This window comes from Haliotis cracherodii, unplaced genomic scaffold (genome assembly GCF_022045235.1).
Source record: "Haliotis cracherodii isolate W230 unplaced genomic scaffold, xgHalCrac1.p SCAF_28, whole genome shotgun sequence".
Lineage (NCBI taxonomy): Eukaryota > Metazoa > Mollusca > Gastropoda > Lepetellida > Haliotidae > Haliotis > Haliotis cracherodii.
The window spans coordinates 4,555,182-4,575,763 of record NW_027266284.1 but is presented as its reverse complement, the minus strand read 5'-3'; the positions used below and the strand labels follow the sequence as shown (position 1 = coordinate 4,575,763).

At 42.3% G+C, this 20,582-nt stretch overlaps 1 protein-coding gene across 3 annotated transcripts in view; it reads left to right on the top strand.

The window, feature by feature from the left end:
* The window catches only part of LOC139473393 (polycystin-1-like protein 1), a 235,293-nt gene that overhangs the window by 54,090 nt on the left and 160,621 nt on the right, over window positions 1–20,582 (top strand). For all 3 annotated transcript variants that reach the window (XM_071255959.1, XM_071255957.1, XM_071255956.1), the window contains exon 6: window positions 5,905–6,218. In XM_071255959.1, coding sequence (XP_071112060.1) covers window positions 5,905–6,218 — 314 coding nt within the window. The remainder of the gene's footprint in view (window positions 1–5,904; window positions 6,219–20,582) is intronic.

Genomic DNA, 20,582 nt, shown 5'->3' with positions numbered 1-20,582 from the left:
ATGATGCTTCTTACAAAGGCTCAGTGTATTGAATTTTGATATAAAGTATATGTAGCAATTTGAAAACAGTGATTTTTCCCACATCAAAGGATCTCTTTCATCTTTCTAACAGCACTTGTCTGATATTGACGCGGCGTCAATATCACACAACCTAATTTATCATCTATATCAGCCATGATTGGTTAAACTTGTCTATAACCAACCGACGCCATGGACTGGCTTCCCACGCGGCCCAATTATTCATGGACACGATCAGAGTGATTTTTGTCGCAACTTAATTTTCATCGCCATGATTAACACCATTCGACAGTTAATGTTGATCGTTTTTGTGAAGTAGTGAATTATCAAATCAATTGCCTGTCATATCGCCCTGCCACTTGCTTTCACTCGCTTCAATTAAGTTTTCTCTCTGTTAAGTTTTCAGGTTTCAATTTGTCCTATATCCCTGGTAACAGAAAACCATGTTATGGTGGATGGAATTGATTTTAGCATGTTAACTTTAAAAGCATTGTATGATATGGCATAATATTAATTGTGAAAAGAACAACTGAAAGAGTTTTTAGCGCTCCATACATTATAGATCCTTTTTGTTTTCATCTTATATATACATGAGCGATTATGTTCTGTTTGAGTAATTAGTAAGTAGGGTTTGAGAAGTTTTGTATCATTGATTGTAAGCCTGAAGTGGAATCAATAGCTTCATGCATCTTTGGAAGTTTAACATTGATTTCTGTCTGGTCAGGTTCCCAGTGGTTAAAGTGTTTGCCAATCATTCAGAAAAGGCCTGGGTTCAGTTCCCCACTTGGCTATATTTTGTGAAGCCTATTTCTGGTGCCTACCACTTAGGGATGGATGGGTAGGATGGGTAACTCGGGTACTTGGTCCCACAGTACTACCCGGACACGTTGTTAGTCATGTGATATATTTAATGACAAACACTGACTATAGCTCAGTGGTCATGCTACAAGTCGCTAATGTTGGCATTACTTTCTGACAATGCATACATTCTCTTTGACTTGTATATGTTTGAGTAAAGATAAAGCTTCAGTCAACTTCAGTGTATGAATGATCTGTTCGTTTGATACATGTTTCTTAACAGTTTTTACCAAGGCTGCTGTAAAACAGTTCCCAATAAGACATTTTGAACCCAACTCTTTAAGACCTACAGTATGTACACAGGTAGGGTCGGGTAATAGGGGGTACCCAGGTAGTAAATCTGGACTCGTCCCAGCCCTACCTACCACCATGGGACTGGAAAAGTGCTGCAAGTGGCAGAAATATCATCTTGACATCAGCTTGGATCCTTGTTTTGGTGATGTCAGAGTTTTGTATATTATAAATCATGTGTGAATGTAATTCTTCATTTTGATAATCATACAAGGAGAACTAGATAAATATTGAATTAGGACCTTGAGTTGCTCTCACAGCTCAGTCTGTTGAACAAATTATGTTTTTGTTGATAATTCATTAAACAAAATACAGTGTAGGCAACAAAACTCGGTGCCTAAGGTATTTCTGGTCTTTATACTTTGTATGTATTAAGAAATATATTGTGTTATACATGTAGCATTTCAGTTTTTCATAATGATAAATGAGTATGTGACTGAGAAATGATCAAAGTTAGCTATGTTAAAAAACAGACCAGACTTCTTTGAGCACATTTTTGAGACTCTTTTCATTTCATTTATCCATAAAGGTGTTTTCTGGCCCAGACGAGATTATTTACTACAGCTGGAATATTGCCGACTGTGGCATTATTCAATAGTGACTTGCTTCAGTATATATAATGCAACATAGGCTGTGTGGTTTAAGAGGACATTACACTACTCACACCCTATCAGGTTCTTCATGCTGACAAAGATCAGATAGAAAAAGATATCTTGACTGACACAAAGGTAACTCTTTCCAAACACTCAAGATGTGAAATGTATCCAGGGATATGTTCTCAGTGTCTCATCACTTGCAAATGACCTGACAATATGTGTGATAACCATACTATTGACACTGATCTTGGCAGGGATGACCTCGAAATTGTCTCACTTGTCAACACCCTGCGTTGCTAATATGATGTGGAAGTAGGAAAAGGGTATGTGTCATAAAGAATACATAGATCAAGAAAACCCAATATCTCAAGTCCTGCGCTGTGGAGCGTTTATGATGGTTGTCAATGTGTCTGCCCACTATTATTGACACAAATCTTAACCTCACCGGCAATAAACTATCTGCTGTTGTATTCTGGTGTTATCAGTGGTGTAGTCAAGTAGCCCAGGTTGGCCATGTTTGCACACCCGGCTTGGAAGTTGGGGTGTACGTGGTTACATGGTGGAGCTCCTTCGGGCAAGGAAGTTAAGCATTGGTGGATACTAAGAATGGGATATGTAGTGTGTAGCTTTTGTAGCGACTTGTTTATTTGGATTCTTTCATAATTTGTAAAGGCAAAAATGTGTGGACGGTTATGACACAGTAGGAGGGATTTGTTGTATGTTGGAGAAATATGTGTTGAGGGATAGGTTGGTTGAAGGGTCGATGGATGGACAGGTGAATGGGTTGAAGGGTGAATGGGTTGAAGGGCAGATGGATGGACAGGTGAATGGGCTGAAGAGCAGATGGATGGACAGGTGAATGGGTTGAAGGGCAGAGGGATGGACAGGTGAACGGGTTGAAGGGCGGATGGATGGACATGTGAATGGGTTGAAGGGTGTATGGGTTGAAGGGTGGATGGATGGACAGGTGAATGGGTTGAAGGGCAGATGAATTGACAGGTAAATGGGTTGAAGGGTGAATGGGTTGAAGGGCAGATGGATTGACAGGTAAATGGGTTGAAGGGTGAATGGGTTGAAGGGCAGAGGGATGGACAGGTGAATGGGCTGAAGAGCAGATGGATGGACAGGTGAATGGGCTGAAGAGCAGATGGATGGACAGGTGAATGGGTTGAAGAGCAGATGGATGGACAGGTGAATGGGTTGAAGGGCGGATGGATGGACAGGTGAATGGGTTGAAGGGCGGATGGATGGACAGGTGAATGGGTTGAAGGGCGGATGGATGGACAGGTGAATGGGTTATAGGGAGGATGCATGGACAGGTTGGGAGGTTTGAAAAGGACTACAGGATAGATGTCAATCTCCAACTTCTAACTGGTTGAAGGGCTGAAGGTTTGAAGGGCTGATCCCCTAGACAGGTGAATGATTAGACAAAACCTGATTAGTTGATTAGATTGGTTGAATGGATAGGTTGGATGGGCCCTGAGCTGATGATGAATCTAACCAGCCTCTAAGCACATACAAACACAGTCAATAAATGTAACTATTGCTGAAATAGATGGGTCTTTAGATGGGGTTTTAAGGCAGTTCCTGAAGGAGCACATCTGAGATGTAGGTGGAGAGAGTTCCATAACACTGCAACAGACTGCTGTAGTGATCTGGCACCAAGGGTCTTTAACTTGTAGGGAGGTACTTTAAGGAGGAACTTATCAGCTGATCGAACATTTCTAGAAGGTTGATACACAGAAGTGAGCTGTGATCCTAACCACTGATAAACGTTTAATGAAGGAACATACATTTTAAAAGGTGCTTTAAATCTTTTATGGGTCACAAGTTGAATATGTGCATAGTAGATGACTTGTAGATTAATTGTGCCACAATGACAGAAACAGTGAAACAAAGTAAACAATTCCGTAAACTGTCGTGATGAAACTTATTCATACAAAAAAGTACTTCTGCATGTCACTAACATGTACCATACAACAATTTCATGTCATGTTTCATCCGTACCTCAGCAGGATATTTAAAAATGTCCCCCATCTTGATGAACGAGTTGAACAACAAGGAGAGATGTTTGAGTATGTGTTTCCTGCCTTGTGTTTGCCTGGAGGCAGAAGCATCTTGAGTTCTACTCCGCCTCTGCTCGGCTCACTGGTCCTGTTTGATGTCTGCTGTGATGCCTATCAAAGACAGACTCTTGATCTTGTATCTGTCATCCCGACTCTTGGCTCCCATCGGTTAGGATTACAACCTTCAGCTTGTCTGTGTTGATAATAAACAGGGGACTTAGTACCTCCTTGTAGTACCCCTAGCTCTTCCACAGTCTCCGACAAAGCAGTAGCGTCACCTGTTGAAACAATAGTTGTGATCCCTTCAATGTCTCAGTGTGGTCACATTAGGTCACATCCTTTACGATATCAGTCATCTTGCAGGGTTTGAAATTCCTTTGTGTTAGATTGCCAGTGGCACTGTTAAGATCCTAATGGCATGGTTACGATAAGCTCCCGTTGCCTGAGGGGCATACTTAGAAATCATATTTTTAACAAATATACCCTGTGATGATGTCGCACATGTAAACTTGACAAACCCACGATGAACACATGCAAATGAACAGAATAGTTCACAAAATAAACCTAGGGATCAGAATTGAATTGGGTATTGTCAACCTCAGTTAGAGGGAATGTGCAAACGTGTGTCGCTCTTGGTTAAGATGGCATTCACTTTGTTAGAAGATGGATCAAGAGTATTCTTGTTGGCACACTTAATTTCCAAAGTGCACAACTAAACATCTTTGGGAGTGCCCTGTGGCAGATTTGAAAGTAATACATTTCCATCCTGCCTTTGAAGAGATCCGAGATATTATGTTTGAAGAGGGTTGGGGAAGGACAGAATTATAAACATAGCAAAACTTTAGTCTTTCTGTCTTTTCCAGCAGATAAGGAAGAACAAAATAGTTAAGTGTGCTGCTGCTTTTATTTCACTTAATTTTGACTCATTGATGAAGTTTGTGGTCCTGAAGCAGAGAAGATACCCAGTTCCCAATGCTTGTCATTAGAGCTGCCTAATGAGGTGTGGGTGTTTACAACGTGTGGTTGATTGTGTGTCATTGTACCCTGACAACATAGTCACTGCTCATCAACCACTGGTCTGCCTGGCCCATCCAGATTCCTGACAGGCTGCTGGGATAGAGCTGTAAGACAGCTGACTACAGTGTGATAAAATGTTCACTTAATTAAGAATTGACTTCAATATATTTTGCCTTTATGGGGGTATAACCACATAGGCTGGTATGCAAACTGTAAATCTGCATATTTTATTTACTAATAAATAGTAATGTCAGCAATAAAAACAGAATGCATATTTTATCTTAACGCACAGATGAACTGTCGACTCCACTTTTAAATCAGTGACACCGTTTAGTGCAATAAAGCAATACAAGCCTCGCCCATTCTATTTTTAGGTAATAGTGAAACAATTTGTCTGCTTGTAGGTGTGGTCTAATTTTGCAGTTTATCGAAACATGGATTTCCCTAAAGTGGTTATGTCTAAGGCTTGCATCACTTTGGGCATGTCATGTCATGATATAACTGGAATACCGTTCAAAGCAGCATATACCCAACTCACTCACTCACTTGTCAGAGTCTTAGGTTTCCTGACTACAAAACATGGGAAGTGTATCTCCTGTAAATCTATCAGCGTCAAGTACTATCATATGTCAAGTACAAAGTACTGCTGCATTGTGTAAAACCTTGGATACCTTGCTCCAAATACAAATTTTTGGAAATAAGATTAAGGGTGCTTCGATGTTAATCTCATCAAATACACACAATTCTTGCGTAACGTGAAACTCTGGTTATCTTGCTCCAGATGCAAATCATTAGAAATAAGATTAGGAGCATATTCGATGAAATTCACGTCAAATACACACGTCATGTGAAACCATTGTCTCCTTTTTGGTTTGATTTCAAGTTTATCCTTGATTTAAATTCATCGTTTGTTCATCTAAGTTTAACATAACACATGTAAGCACTTGCATCTCTTTACATTGCCAAGGGCTACAACCAGGAACTTGTATATACAGACTTTTTACATGCAGACTACCAGACGGTGTAACCATAATGAATTTGTGTGCGTTTTATTTCAGAGGTCACAGCTAGTAACGCTATCTCATCCTTGACTCGGTCATTTGTGGCGACAGTAGTGCTTCCTAAGCCCCAAGACCTTCAGATTGTTCCATTGAATGACTCGGACTATCTCCCATCATGCATCCCAGAGGCCTACAGCAACCTTAATGCCATCGCAGCCTTCGTCAACATCACCATCACCTTCGAGGTGTCCGTCTCAGTTGGCACGAACCTCACTTTCATTCTGCAACATGGTAAGAGTGATGGCGGCACATTCCAGGAGTACAGGTCTGCAGCTGACTGTGAAGACTTGCAGTGCCAAGGAATCATCAAGGTGAGACATTGACCCACGCTTTCTCTCCTTGCTGTGTGTAACTTTCATACAGAGGATCATGACCTTCACATTCCACTAGTGCTGTGGTAACCTTAATGTTCAAAACAGTGGAATGAGTAAAGATGTAAATATATTCTAACTGGTACTCAATCTTTTCTCTTCAAAGATTATGAAGAAAAAAGTATGAGAAAATCACGTAGAAACAACAGACTCGACTTGTTCCCACCACCTTCTGGGTCCCGAAAACCAATACAAACACATTCTGCCAGTCCTTTGTGCCATTTAGTATCAGTCTTCTGAAGCAGCTCAGCTCAGCACGAGCGATATTTATTTGATGTTGTGCATGATCTTGTCTGTATATTCATATATTTTTCTCTTTGGCATGTAATAATGGAATTGAATTTCCTTGGATAATGAAGAACTATGTTATCTTCTAAGCGAGGGTATTGTTATTTTCTTCAATGGTGGCGGGAAATGAGTGTCCTTCACCCTGCAAGTTGAACCTTGGAAGGTGGGTGGAAAGACCTACATGTTTCCCTGGCTACAGTTACAAATCGGGCCATGTTGGTCCCGACGAGAAGTTGGGAAGCGTTCCGCAGGTTGACTCCTGATAGTCAAACACGTTTGTCTTAAGGAAGTGACTTTGTTCCAAATATGCCTCTATTCACCCAGCAGTGAATGGATACCTGGTAGGATGAGATGGTGATGTGACTGTTAACCTGCTAGTGCCTCATTTGGCAGGTGGGGCTCTATACTCCCCAGGGAGCTGATAATAAAAATTGAGTGCTCTCTGATCCATTGACCGTGGTAATAATAATACTGCACCGTGAGCTTCCACTTGAATGTAATTGTGCAGTATAAATGGACTTCTTTGGGGGTTAAAAAAGAACATTTAGAAGATAAGGGAATTTTCAGTGGTACAACGAAAACAACTGGAAACTTCAAACTTTCTTTGACTTTTGCAAGTTTTGTTTATTGTTTCATTTACATGCAAGTTCCAAACTAACATCTGTTTTCATCCGGTAATGACTCCGGGAGCCCAGAGCATCATCAAAAAGAATTTGTGTATAAAGGTGTCATATTCACACCAACCAAACTGAATCACGGTGGCTGTAAACATGGGAGACCATCTACAACTTCCTGTCATGAAATAATCCACACCCAGTAATGAGTGTCAGTACACTTAATGAGTCAAAATATGTTCAGTTTATATGTGGAGAGGTGATGATTCAGCTTCCAAGCACCCTCCCAATGTGGCTGGGGATTGACAAGCTGCACGCACCGTCATCATCATCAGGCCCAAACCAAGGTAACTGTGGCTGCACATCTTGAAAACTTCTACCTGACAGCAATTTATTTCCACTTAATGGAAGTAAAATATAAGCTGAATGCCCCCAGGAGCACAATCTTTTAAATATAAATTTCCTTATAAAACAAATCGCTGAGGGTGTTGTTTGTTGGTGCCTAGATTTGATTTTATACATTGATGTTCCATGTTGGCAATTTGCTGTGCAGAGTTACATCGCTTAGTTGTGCTTGGATCCTAAGATCATAGGTCAAAAGCCAGATTACCTTTATAATATCTCCTTGTTTGCAAGGTGCAAAACATCTTATGATTGCATCACTCTTAGCTCACCTCCTTCAGTAAGCTGAAGATCAAATACCTGAAATACTGTTCAAAGTGGCTTTAAACTTACTCACTCATTCAAGAAATGGGTCCGTCCATGCTAGCCATGTGGCAATGCTCTTTAGGGGGTTCTCACTTTGGGCTTTCCTCCCACATCAAGCTGACACTATGATTATGTAACTGGAATATTGTTCAAAGCAATGCTAAACCCAACTCCCCCACTTACTTAATGGGCCTAAGCACAGCTGTTGGACTGCCATGTCTGTGGTCTTCCTGGTTGTCTTCATATAGCTGGAATATTGCTGAGTGCGGCATTAAACAACGACCTGGTTGTCAGCACATGTTACTACAGTGTAGAGAACTTTCAGGATATGATGATGGAGCCCAGTGGTCAATATCAAAGCATTGGCTTGTCATGCCTGAAGGTCCAGGTTTGTTTCCCCAGAAGAGTGCAGTGTGTGAAGCCAATCTGGGTGTCCCCTGACATGACATGGCAGGAATATTTCTAGAAGTGGTGAAAATCAAACTCACTAAACATATCGCATGTGCAGATCCTTCAATTGTTCAAAAGTTTTACACAGAACATATTTGCTTTCATGTGGTCAAGCTTACTTAACCGTCCTGTTTTGTGTTGAATGAATGACTAACTCCTGATGAAAATACTGTAGTCATCCATTGCTGAGTCTTGGTTTCTGAAGCTGACAGTGTGGAATGAAGGAGGAAGATGTTGAAGGGCTATCTCTGTTTTATCATGGGATGTTATTGGTGAGGAAGGGAAAACTTTTATGCAAGTAAATATTTGCAAATTGCTGGAAGTTGAGGAAATAAGCTATGCCAATTGCTTCAAAGTGTATTTGTTTTTGTGTGGTTTCAGAAAGAGCAGATGGCACATTGAGGATTTAATGTTGAACTTTGCATTTCAACATAGTACGATTGCAGTGCAGATTGATGGAGATTTGTTGTGCATCATGAAACGACTTAGGAATAATTTGCTGATCCACTGAAGTCCAGTAGAATAACAGTACATGTGATTCTTCTATCACTGGCTTGTTCTTGTCATTTGAAAGTGGAACATACGAGGCTGAATGTTCCAGAATTTGTTTAATGTTTTTGGTCATAGTTAAACAAATACAAAAATATGACATTTATTACCTATGAGAAGATATCAGACATTAAATAAAAAAGTGCATATATACCTATCATATATCCTGATTGTGTCAAATGTCAAGGTTGCATTGAAGTTCATTAATGAATCACTTGTTAATAGTTTCATTCAGTATGTATTGTCAGTGTGATATAGAGACTTCCTATCTGTAACACAACTTTAGTTTGTTAAAGACAATGTTCTCATGTGGGATTGGACGACATTGTTTGTTGTTTTGTTGTTTAACGCTGCACTCCGCAATATTCCAGCTCTATGACGGCAATCTGTAAATAATCTAATCTGGACCAGACAATCCATTGATTGACATCATGGGTATACAATTGGAATACAATGACATGCATCAACCAAGTCAGTCAGCCTGAACACTCGATCCCATTAGTCACCTCTTCTGACAAGCAAAGTCACCTTTTATGGCAAGCATGGGTTGCTGAAGATGACTTTCATGGGATGACATTGAAGGTCAGGGTCACTCAGGGTCAGGATTAGGGTCGCTCAGTGGGTATGCACAACGTCTTTTAATTGGAATGTGATGAAACTTTATATACATGATCTTTAGGCAGTTCCAGCCTGAGATTGAAGGTCAAGGTCATGAAACTGGAAGTGCTGCTGATTATTTGTTTTTAAGGTAGCTAGTGGCATAGGACTTGTGTTTCAAAGTTGTAATATGCCATTGGACATATGTCAGGTGAACTGTCCCCCGATGAGGGGAGGTCAAGATTGTACTTGATACATGTTTCAGGAAAAGGTGTTGATGGGGCTGTTTCTGTTATTGCATGCAATGCAGACACCTTTCTAGCTTAGTCCGCCTTGGAATTCAGTGGGGACTCTAAGTTAGACTCTTGGCCCGAGCAATCTATACTAGTAAGAGGAAACTAATGGATGTGGTCAGGCTCTGACTATGATTGCATGTCATCATATACCGGTACCAATTGCGTGGATCAATGTCAATCACTGGATTGTCTGGCCAAGACTGGATTATTTACAGCCCCAATATGGTTGGAATATTGCTGAGTTCAAAATTAAAACAAACAAACAAATCTGTGGTACTAGGACCCTATGCAGGCCCAGAAACCCACTTTCAAGGTTGATTTGTTCTTATATACAGCATGCATGAGTATCTTCAGATACAGTGTCAGAAGATCCAACTTGCAAAGGTTGATTCCAGATGATTTCTTGCACCTTCAGACAACAGTTTAATAAAGCATGTTAAAAATACTGGTGGATATTTATGGTTTTGACAACTGTAGGAAAGTGTCTCCTAGTTTCATTCATACGTCCTTTTGTGCATAGTGGGACATGTCTCATGCATGGGGGAAAATGGTCATCACCCATTTCTCTCCTGAATCAGTTTGTCTAATGTTAATGGTATCTTGGATTTTGTAGAATTTCAGGCTTTCTGTGGCGTTAGGGTGGTGGGCTGATTGGATATCATTGTTTGAGCTTGTAAATATTTTGTGATATTTTAGGGTTGTCCTTGTATGATATCACTACTTGGAAAAGTAAATATTTCCCCTCTGTCATATGGGATTATTCTCATAAGCTGTGTTTATATCCCTGCTGTGAGTGACAGGCATGTCAAAGCTGATGTGAGGAATGTCACTATCATCACACAGTCTGGTAAATGAGCCCTCCATGGTGTGTACAAGGACAGGTTGTATAGTACATGTCCATTTCTCCCTCATCGTTGGCATCTATAGACAACATTGTCACCACCTGTGACGTCAGTGGATCTAGACCACAGGATAGTCACCCAGGATATTAAGTGTTTCTGAATATAGATGGTGTTGTCATAGGATTGTTGGTTCGAGGATGTAACCAGAGTAATGGTGTAGACTACATTGTCCACTTGATGGACACACCTCATGAGGTCAGCCCAAGGTCAAGGTTCGCTTCTTCATGGGGACAGTGAGTATTTAGAATGTTCAGGCTTCATTGACTGTTGATTGATGAAAGGCCGGTGACTTGATGAAAGGCCGGTGACTTCATCGATGATGCTACACAATTACATCTTATTTATTAACAACTGATTTCCAGGATTGTGATTAGGGTTTAATGCCATTTTGAGTGGTATTTCAGCATATCAGGTTGTGTCAGTTTGTGCAGGAGGACATCCTGAAGTGAATTTGGCCTTAGACATTTGATGATGTATGAGTATGGTGCTGGCAAATGAAGAATCGGGATTAGGGTAAATCTGGTCATAGAATCCATGATCATAGGATGCTGGCATACCTAAGGGATGCAACTCTGCAAACCAAAGGAAGGGACTGAGATGACTGGGCCACCTGTGCCCTCTGTCCGGATTGACATGGAATTTTGTAGCAGTGGACATGGTCAGGTGATATTAATGGCCTCTAAGTATGGTCTGCATGTTTCATGCAATCAGTTTTAGAGCCCAGTAGAGGGAGTGTTTACTGGTCGCACTGAAGCCCAGTGTTCAATGCCCATTGTGATATTGCAGCAAACTATAAAAAGATATACCACTGGGATTCCAGGGTATAATAGGACCCATGTACCTCTGCTGGTCACACTGAGATGGATCAGGTGGTCTAACCCGGGGACTTGACAGATTGCGGGGACTTGACTGATTGCATGTCTTTAGTACATGTTGGTGTTGATTGTTGTTCAACTTCATGCTGGTCAGAGCTTGATTATTTATATGCAACTGGCACATGAATTAGCAACATCAGTTCATCCACTAAGAAATAATTGCAAGCCATATCATTTTAAAAATCTCACAAGAAGATATTGTTGTTTTTGTTTGTTTGTTACACTACACAGCAACATACACTTTTCAACAGTACTACCTGGCTATGCCAGCTGGGTAATTTTTACCAGCCAATTTCAGATTTGATTAGCCAGTTATGTCTACATAACTACAAGGAGAAATTGTGTATCAGAGAAAGATTTTTTTTTCCTAAGTAAATATCAAACAGGTTCTTGTCACTTGCAGACCTTGTGGCAAGAGGCCATAAAAACATGATAAAAGTTACAGCACATCCCTGAAATCAGACATATAGAATCTACTGACCAGTTTGGCATGAAATTCCATCCCCATTTTGAACTTTAATATTTGACAGCTGCCTACCAATATTATAGCTCACTAGATACAAAGTGAAGCTAGTCATTCGGGCTACCCATTTTTAAATTTCACTAGCCCGAAAGAAAGTAGCAAAACGCTTATTTCGCACACTACATTTAGTGCAGAGAATACCAGTGTCACTGTACAAATGATCCCATCCTGCTTTCAGGGTCCTCATTGTCAGAAGGAAGTGTTGGACCTTTTGTCAGAAGGCAGCAGTAATAAGTTGACTTTAAATCAGGAAATAGAAAACTTAAGTGCTAGAAATAGAAATCTGTAGTTACTAAGACAAAGTATTAGAAACAAAACATTGTTTTTTTGTTTTTTCTCCTTTCACATGTTGTTTTTTTTCCATGAAATTGGTATTTTAGCCAAAAGCTTGGACAAGCATGCATCTCAAAGCTATCACTAAGCAGTGTTCCATGCTAGTTAGACTGAGAACAGGACTATTTCAGGTACATTGTCTTTTTACCATAAACTGGTAATTCTGATTTCATGCAATGCAGCATTTCATCATTTTGCTTTAAATGATAAATGTAGACCAATCATTGTTTAGAGTTGTGTCAGGCGAGTCAATAAAACCAATCCGATTCCTCTTTAGTGTATGCATGCTCCAGCAAACATGATCTCTCCATCAAAAATTAGTAATTGAGTAATTTGATCATTGTGAGAAAAAAATTGCAACCCCTATAATCGCAAATGTCATTGTTTGGAAGCTGTTTCTCCACACATTATTGATCACGGTCATCAAGTTAGTTTGCAGCAGTTATTTAATACGAATATACTTGTCAAGTTTGAAGTGATTCAAACTGAGAAGATCTGTGACCTCAACACACAGCAGTTCATATTCAGCAGTATTCACGATCTGCTTGAACATGTGCCTTGTTAGGGATTGTAAAGGATTCTACATGTCTACCTCAAATTATGGGACATTTTCTGAAAATAAATGGCCGCTTCTTTGTTGGTCTGTCCATGCTTGTCTGGTTTGAGTTTAAATTATGTGTCAATTACCTTGTTCCACTCTGTGTCTACAAGAATTGACGCAGCACTCGATGAGACCCCTAACGAAAGGGGAACATATCCCTTGTTTTAGTAACCTGCTTAGCATTGATTTCAGTTGCCACACTGGCGATCGAGAAAATAAAATGTAACCATGTGAAACATGATCAGACGAAATCATAACAGAATCTAACATGGCCTGTGTCGCTAGAGCATGTAGCATGTGCAGTGCAGCACTGGTGAAATTAGGCAGACTAGGCTGAGATGAGAAATCTATGCTTAGGATAGATAGATGTTTCAAGCTTAAAAAATACAAATTATTTTCTAGAAGTCTAAAGTTGTCTTATCATTTGTGAAAATGAAATGATTTAATCATTAGATAAAGTTCAAACTCTGAAAATTAAAAAGCAAACTTTGTCAAAATCTTAATTTGAAGCATTTCTGACAAATACATTTTTATGATATGATCATAAGGGTCAAAACCATGTACAGTCGAACCTCGTTATATCAAACTCTGTTATCTCGAATGTACCGATATGATGAACCTATTCTCCGGTCCCAACTGCTTCACTATATAAATACATATAAACTTGCTTGTTTACCTTGAATTAGAGATAATAATACAAAATGCAAACTCTGTTGGACTCGGTCTGAACTCTACTATAGAATTTTGTACCTTTATGTCGCAGTTTGCATTTGTCACATTAACAATTTTGAAAAGCGCAGGTATATCTCGTACCTTTCCTCACACATCTAACATCACAGTTACAGAACAGTTCTAGTTAAACCAATTACTTAACCAATTATGTACTTATGTTTTTATCCAGTTGTAATGGTAATCTTTATTGATAAATAAAAAGTGACTAGACATGAGAAAAAAACATGGTGGCACTTCCTGATTACTGCAAATCAAAGTCCGATTATAGGAATCAAAGCCACATGACACTAGTTACACTGTCCAAGCTCTGAATTAACAAGCTTGAAGCGAGTGTTACTTTGTTTCAGACCAAATCGTGATTGCTGCAATGCCTACGGCATGTGTACACTGTACATAATTTGCCACAGTTCTTATTAATCATTGCCGGCAAAAAACACTTAACTTGTCAAGACACGCACATGATGTGTTTTTAGTTTCTTGTGTATGCAAAGTATTGCTATGTATCTATAATACTTTTACTTGATCTGTCTGGATATCCATGCCTTGTTGTCCGGATATCTCGAAGTTATGACACGGTATTGCTAGGTTTGAGATAATGAGGTTTGACAGTAGATTAATATGGAACTTTAGAGAGTAGTTTTAAGACTTTATGACAAATACTTTTATATGCATTTCGACTTACTATTTGTAAGTCTGTTACCAGGCATTTAATGTCTGATTCTTGAAAACGTAAGTAAACCTTTTTTATCAGAATGAATAATTTCATAATAGATTACAGTATTTAAGATTTCTATGCCTCACTTTTAACTGAATACTACCGTCACAGAACAACCTCCCTCCATTATGGGTACTGTAACTATATACATATGCTGTATCATGTCCTCTGTTCGAGTGTTTTTGTTTGCCGGTAATTCTGCTTGTTCAAAAAATAATACTTTGACCTGGAATGCTGGAAGCCCTCAGATCCTGGTGTCGGTGTACATAGGAGTTGTTTAAGTGAGCATAATTACACCATAACTTGGCATTCGCATAACGTAATGGCAACTAGGATAATAAAATAAGCTCAAATTTCATAGTTGTCTTTTCTTTACAAAAATTGGGAGGTATTTCTTGTACCTATATATGACTTACGGTTATCCTGCACTGAATACAATGGCTGCTTGTCATTGGCTAATATGCTCTCAGGTGGCACCTGGACTTTCTGGTGAGGTAGTATGTCGCTCATTGGGACAAAATGGAGGGTTTAGCACATCAACATTAGTTTATTTAGTTTAACTCTTACGTTATTATTAGAATAAGGTCTGAAGGTGTGTATTTTATGATAGTATTTTGTTGTTTAAACTCAGGACTGCATGTTAAACGTAGACTAACATTTAGTCTCTGAAATGAACATATCATACAGAAAAAAAATAGTAGTTATTATCTTCATGTTCTGATATTGCAGAAATCTAGACTTGCCAAACATTATAGACTTGCATGGGCTTATATTTGATGTATTTGTATCAGGGTCTTTAAGACAGACTAGGTTAAAAGGTGACTTATTTTAAACTACTCACAGTCCCTGTAAATTTATTACCATGAATAAATAGAAGATTCTTGAAATAACCCCATAATGGCAGTGAATACCCAATATTTTCCAGGAAGTGCAGTCGACTGTTATGTCTATTGTTTGTTGGGACATGACCCCATCATGCCTGGTAATGTGCAGGCTGGCAAGGTACATCCTATTGTTTATGGCTGTAATACAGACCACTGATGTCCATTACTGTGGGGACCACACAGCTTCAATGGCCGGACATATGCTTGGAGAAGTATGATGTAGTGTATTATGGATTTGTTAATGAAGTTTGGGTTAGGTTCTTAGAGACAGTTAATATATGGACTTTGTGTCAGTTAAGCTCGAGTTAAGGGACTTGAAAGGAGGTTACGCTTGTTGAAAATAAATGGATAAGGTGTCGCATGTACAAGTTTTGTTTTACAAAGAAATAAGTTGGGGCTTACGAATTGTGTTAACGTCTTAGCTAAAAGTGATTTATCTTCAATACTTACGTTCTGTGTGAAGTCACAATGAAATTCAGATGAGATTTGATTGCTATTGAATGTCTTGCAATTTATGGCATTACACACTAACTCCATTGCTTTAATTCCACCCTCTACCCTCCACCCTGTCCCTCTGCCCTGTATCTTCCACCCTCTAGCCTCCACCCTCTACCCTCCACCCTCCACCCTCTAGCCTCCACCCTCTACCCTCCACCCTCCACCCTCTACCCTCTACCCTGTACCCTCCACCTCCACCTTCTAGCCTCCACCCTGTACCCTCCACCCTCCACCCTCTACCCTCTAGCCTCCACCCTCTACCCTCCACCCTCCACCCTCTACCTTCCACCCTGTACCCTCCACCTCCACCTTCTAGCCTCCACCCTGTACCTTACACCCTCCACCCTCTACCCTCCACCCTCCACCCTGTACCTTCCACCTCTACCCTCCACCCTCCACCCTGTACCTTCCACCTCTACCCTCCACCCTCCACCCTGTACACTCCACCTCCACACTCCACCCTCTAGCCTCCACCCTCCACCCTCCATCCTCCATTCTCCACCCTCTAGCCTCCACCCTGTACCTTCCACCTCTACCCTCCACCCTGTACCTTCCACCTCCACCTTCTAGCCCCCACCCTGTACCTCAACCCTGTATCTTCTACCCTCCACCCTCTAGCCTCCACCCTGTTCCCTCCACCCTCCACCTTGTACCCTCCACCCTCCACCCTCCACCCTCTAGCCTCCACCCTGTACCTTCCACCTCTACCCTCCACCCTCCACCCTGTACCCTCCACCCTCCACCCTCTAGCCTCCACCCTGTACCCTCAACCCTGTACCCTCAACCCTCTAGCCTCCATCCTCCACCCTCTAGCCTCCACTCTGTACCTTCAACCCTCAACCCTCCACCCTCTAGCCTCCACCATGTACACTCCACCCTCCACCCTCCCCCCTCTAGCCTCCACCCTCTTGCCTCCACCCTGTACCTCTAGCCTCCACCCTGTACCTCTAGCCTCCACCCTGTACCCTCTAGCCTCCACCATGTACACTCCACCCTCCACCCTCCACCCTGTACCCTCCATCCTCCACCCTCTAGCTTCCACCCTGTACCCTCAACCCTGTACCCTGTACCCTCCACCCTCTAGCCTCCACCCTCTAGCCTCCACCCTGTACCCTGTACCCTCCACCCTCTAGCCTCCACCCTCTAGCCTCCACCCTCTACCCTCAACCCTCTAGCCTCCATCCTCCACCCTCTAGCCTCCACTCTGTACCTTCAACCCTCAACCCTCCACCCTCTAGCCTCCACCATGTACACTCCACCCTCCACCCTCTAGCCTCGACCCTGTACCCTCCATCCTCCACCCTCTAGCCTCCACCCTGCACCCTGTACCTTCCACCTCTACCCTCCACCCTCTAGCCTCCACCCTGTACCTTCCACCTCTACCCTCCACCCTCCACCCTGTACCCTCCACCCTCCACCCTGTACCCTCCACCCTGTACCCTCAACCCTGTACCCTCCACCCTCCACCCTCTAGCCTCCACCCTCTACCCTCAACCCTCAACCCTCTAGCCTCCATCCTCCACCCTCTAGCCTCCACTCTGTACCTTCAACCCTCAACCCTCCACCCTCTAGCCTCCACCATGTACACTCCACCCTCCACCCTCCACCCTGTACCCTCCATCCTCCACCCTCTAGCCTCCATCCTCCACCCTCAACCCTGTACCCTCCACCCTCTAGCCTCCACCCTCTAGCCTCCACCCTGTACCCTCTAGCCTCCACCCTGTACCCTCCACCCTCTAGCCTCCACCCTCTAGCCTCCACCCTCTAGCCTCCATCCTCCACCCTCAAGCCTCCACTCTGTACCTTCCACCCTCAACCCTCCACCCTCTAGCCTCCACCATGTACCCTCCACCCTCCACCCTCTAGCCTCCACCCTGCACCCTGTACCTTCCACCTCTACCCTCCACCCTCTAGCCTCCACCCTGTACCTTCCACCCTCCACCCTCTAGCCTCCACAGTGTACCTTCCACCTCTACCCTCCACCCTCCAATCTGTACCTTCCACCTCTACCCTCCACCCTCCACCCTGTACCTTCCACCTCTACCCTCCACCCTGTACCTTCCACCCTCCACCCTCTAGCCTCCACAGTGTACCTTCCACCTCTACCCTCCACCCTCCACCCTGTACCTTCAACTTCTACCCTCCACCCTCTAGCCTCCACCCTGTACCCTCCACCCTCCACCCTCTAGCCTCCACCTCTACCCTCCACCCTGTACCTTCCACCTCCACCTTCTAGCCCTCACCCTGTACCTCCGTCCTGTATCTTCTAGCCTCCACCCTGTACCTTCTACCCTCCACCCTCTAGACTCCACCCTGTACCCTCCACCCTCCACCCTCCCCCCTCTAGCCTCAACCCTCTAGCCTCCACCCTGTACCTTCCACCTCTACCCTCCACCCTCCACCCTCTAGCCTCCACCCTCTAGCCTCCACCCTGTACCCTCCACCCTCCACCCTGTACCTTCCACCTCTACCCTCCACCCTGTACCTTCCACCTCCACCTTCTAGCCCTCACCCTGTACCTCCGTCCTGTATCTTCTAGCCTCCACCCTGTACCTTCTACCCTCCACCCTCTAGACTCCACCCTCCACCCTCCACCCTCTAGCCTCAACCCTCTAGCCTCCACCCTGTACCTTCCACCTCTACCCTCCACCCACCCTCCACCCTCCCCCCTCTAGCCTCAACCCTCTTGCCTCCACCCTGTACCCTCCACCCTCCACCTTCTAGCCTCCACCCTCTAGCCTCCACCCTCTAGCCTCCATCCCCCACCCTCTAGCATCCACTCTGTACCTTCAACCCTCAACCCTCCACCCTCTAGCCTCCACCATGTACACTCCACCCTCAACCCTCTAGCCTCCACCCTGCACCTTCCACCTTCCACCCTCCACCTTCTAGGCTCCACCCTGTACCCCCCACCCCGTACCTTCCACCTCTACCCTCAACCATGCAATATTCTCTGTCTGCTTTCGTCCATGGCAGTTCAACTCTCAGTCTGCTCTGGTGCTCTCTCAGTACTAGCAGTCAGAGAGCGTAAACAATTTTCAGTCCGATTGCTTCAGGCATAAAAACTCCAAGGGTAATTATGTGATTGGAGAAGTTTTATGAATGATGAAATTGTATCCTTACTGGTATGTAACACTTAAAAAAAAATTGAAATTGATTGGACGTTTAACGATTTGAATAGGATTGTCTTGTAGCAAGATTTTCCCTCGAAATCAATAGAGAGTCGAGTGGCATGTACTTAAAGCTCGACAAAATGTCACTGTTGTCAATTTGCTGGTCCTTTGGATGTAATTTCATCCACAATGATTCTGCTACTGTGTATTTTCTTGTCGGTTATTTCATAAATAGCACCTATTTGTCTTCAGCAAGACATTGGAATTGTTTGGATATGATAATCAGAGGGAATTTTTTCACATTTTTTTTACCAGAAATGGTGCGAGTGAATAAAGCTGTAAATATTAAATCAGTCATGAATCCTTTTGCCTGCCACTTGTCATTGTCTGGAGCAAGTATGTCTTTTTCTGCTCTTGTCAAGCTGAAGAGTGTTGTTGTAAGAGCCCATGCAACAATGTATTAGTCCTGCACCATGACCGTGGAATATATTTATTTTATGATAAAAACATAATCTAGAAATGCATACAAAAGCAAGTCTAGCCAGCTCAAGCTAGCTCTATTCCACATCAGCATAGGGAATTTCTTTTTTTTTAGAGTCAAGAAGGATCTTGTGTAATATAAGATTTCAGAGACTAAATGTTAGTCTACAATGTATGAACAAAGGCAGTTATCAGCAGTCCTAGAGATTATGCTGATGTATTTGTTCCAGCTGTATATTGACCTAACATTTGGCATGAAAATAGAAATTGGTTAATAAACCAGTTTTGAGGTTGCCATTCTGGCACACTATAATCATAGTATTGAAAGAAACTCTCTTTTTTTGTCAGAATTTGTGTTGACTGTTCAGGCACAAAAAGGGAATTGAGCTTTTTATGACAATAACAGATATGCCAAATTAATTGTACAGGAAAAATAATGACAAATAACATTTTAATACACATGTTCTGCCACCATAATCAATCATAAGCCATGTTTTCTAGGGATGTGATGTTGTTGTAGTGGTGAAAAAAGAAAGCAATGTTGTGATGCTTGTTTTGTTGGACACTAATGGAAATTTCAAATTATGTAAATCAGGCAAGTGAATTTCAATATGGGCACTTGAAATGTCACTTGACACTTGCTGCGTGACATGCAAACTTTGGAAAATGTCCTACCTCCGAATTTATGCCATTGATGCACGATATGCACCATGCCTCAATTTTTCAGACAAGATAGTAAGTTTTGATTGCGATATTCGATCTACATGATAGCAGCATATATTGATTGACATGTGATTAATATTGTGCGCAACTATCGATGTTGTCGGGGTATGATGATACACAATCAACCAAGTCACCGAGTCTGACTTGTCAGTCCTTTTAGTCACAGGGGACAACCATTATTGGTTGCTTGGATCTATCCTAACCTGGATTTAATGTGGGGACCTCAGATAAGACACCGTGAGCATCCGGGTTAGAATTGGTCTTCAGCAACCCATGCATGCCGAAAAAGGCGACTGCGCTTGTAAGAGGTGACTTACAGGATTGGGTGATCAGACTCAATGACTTGGGTGATGCATGTCATTGTATCCCAGTTGTGTGGATCGATGCTCATGATGTAAATCACTGTATTGTCTGGTTCAGACT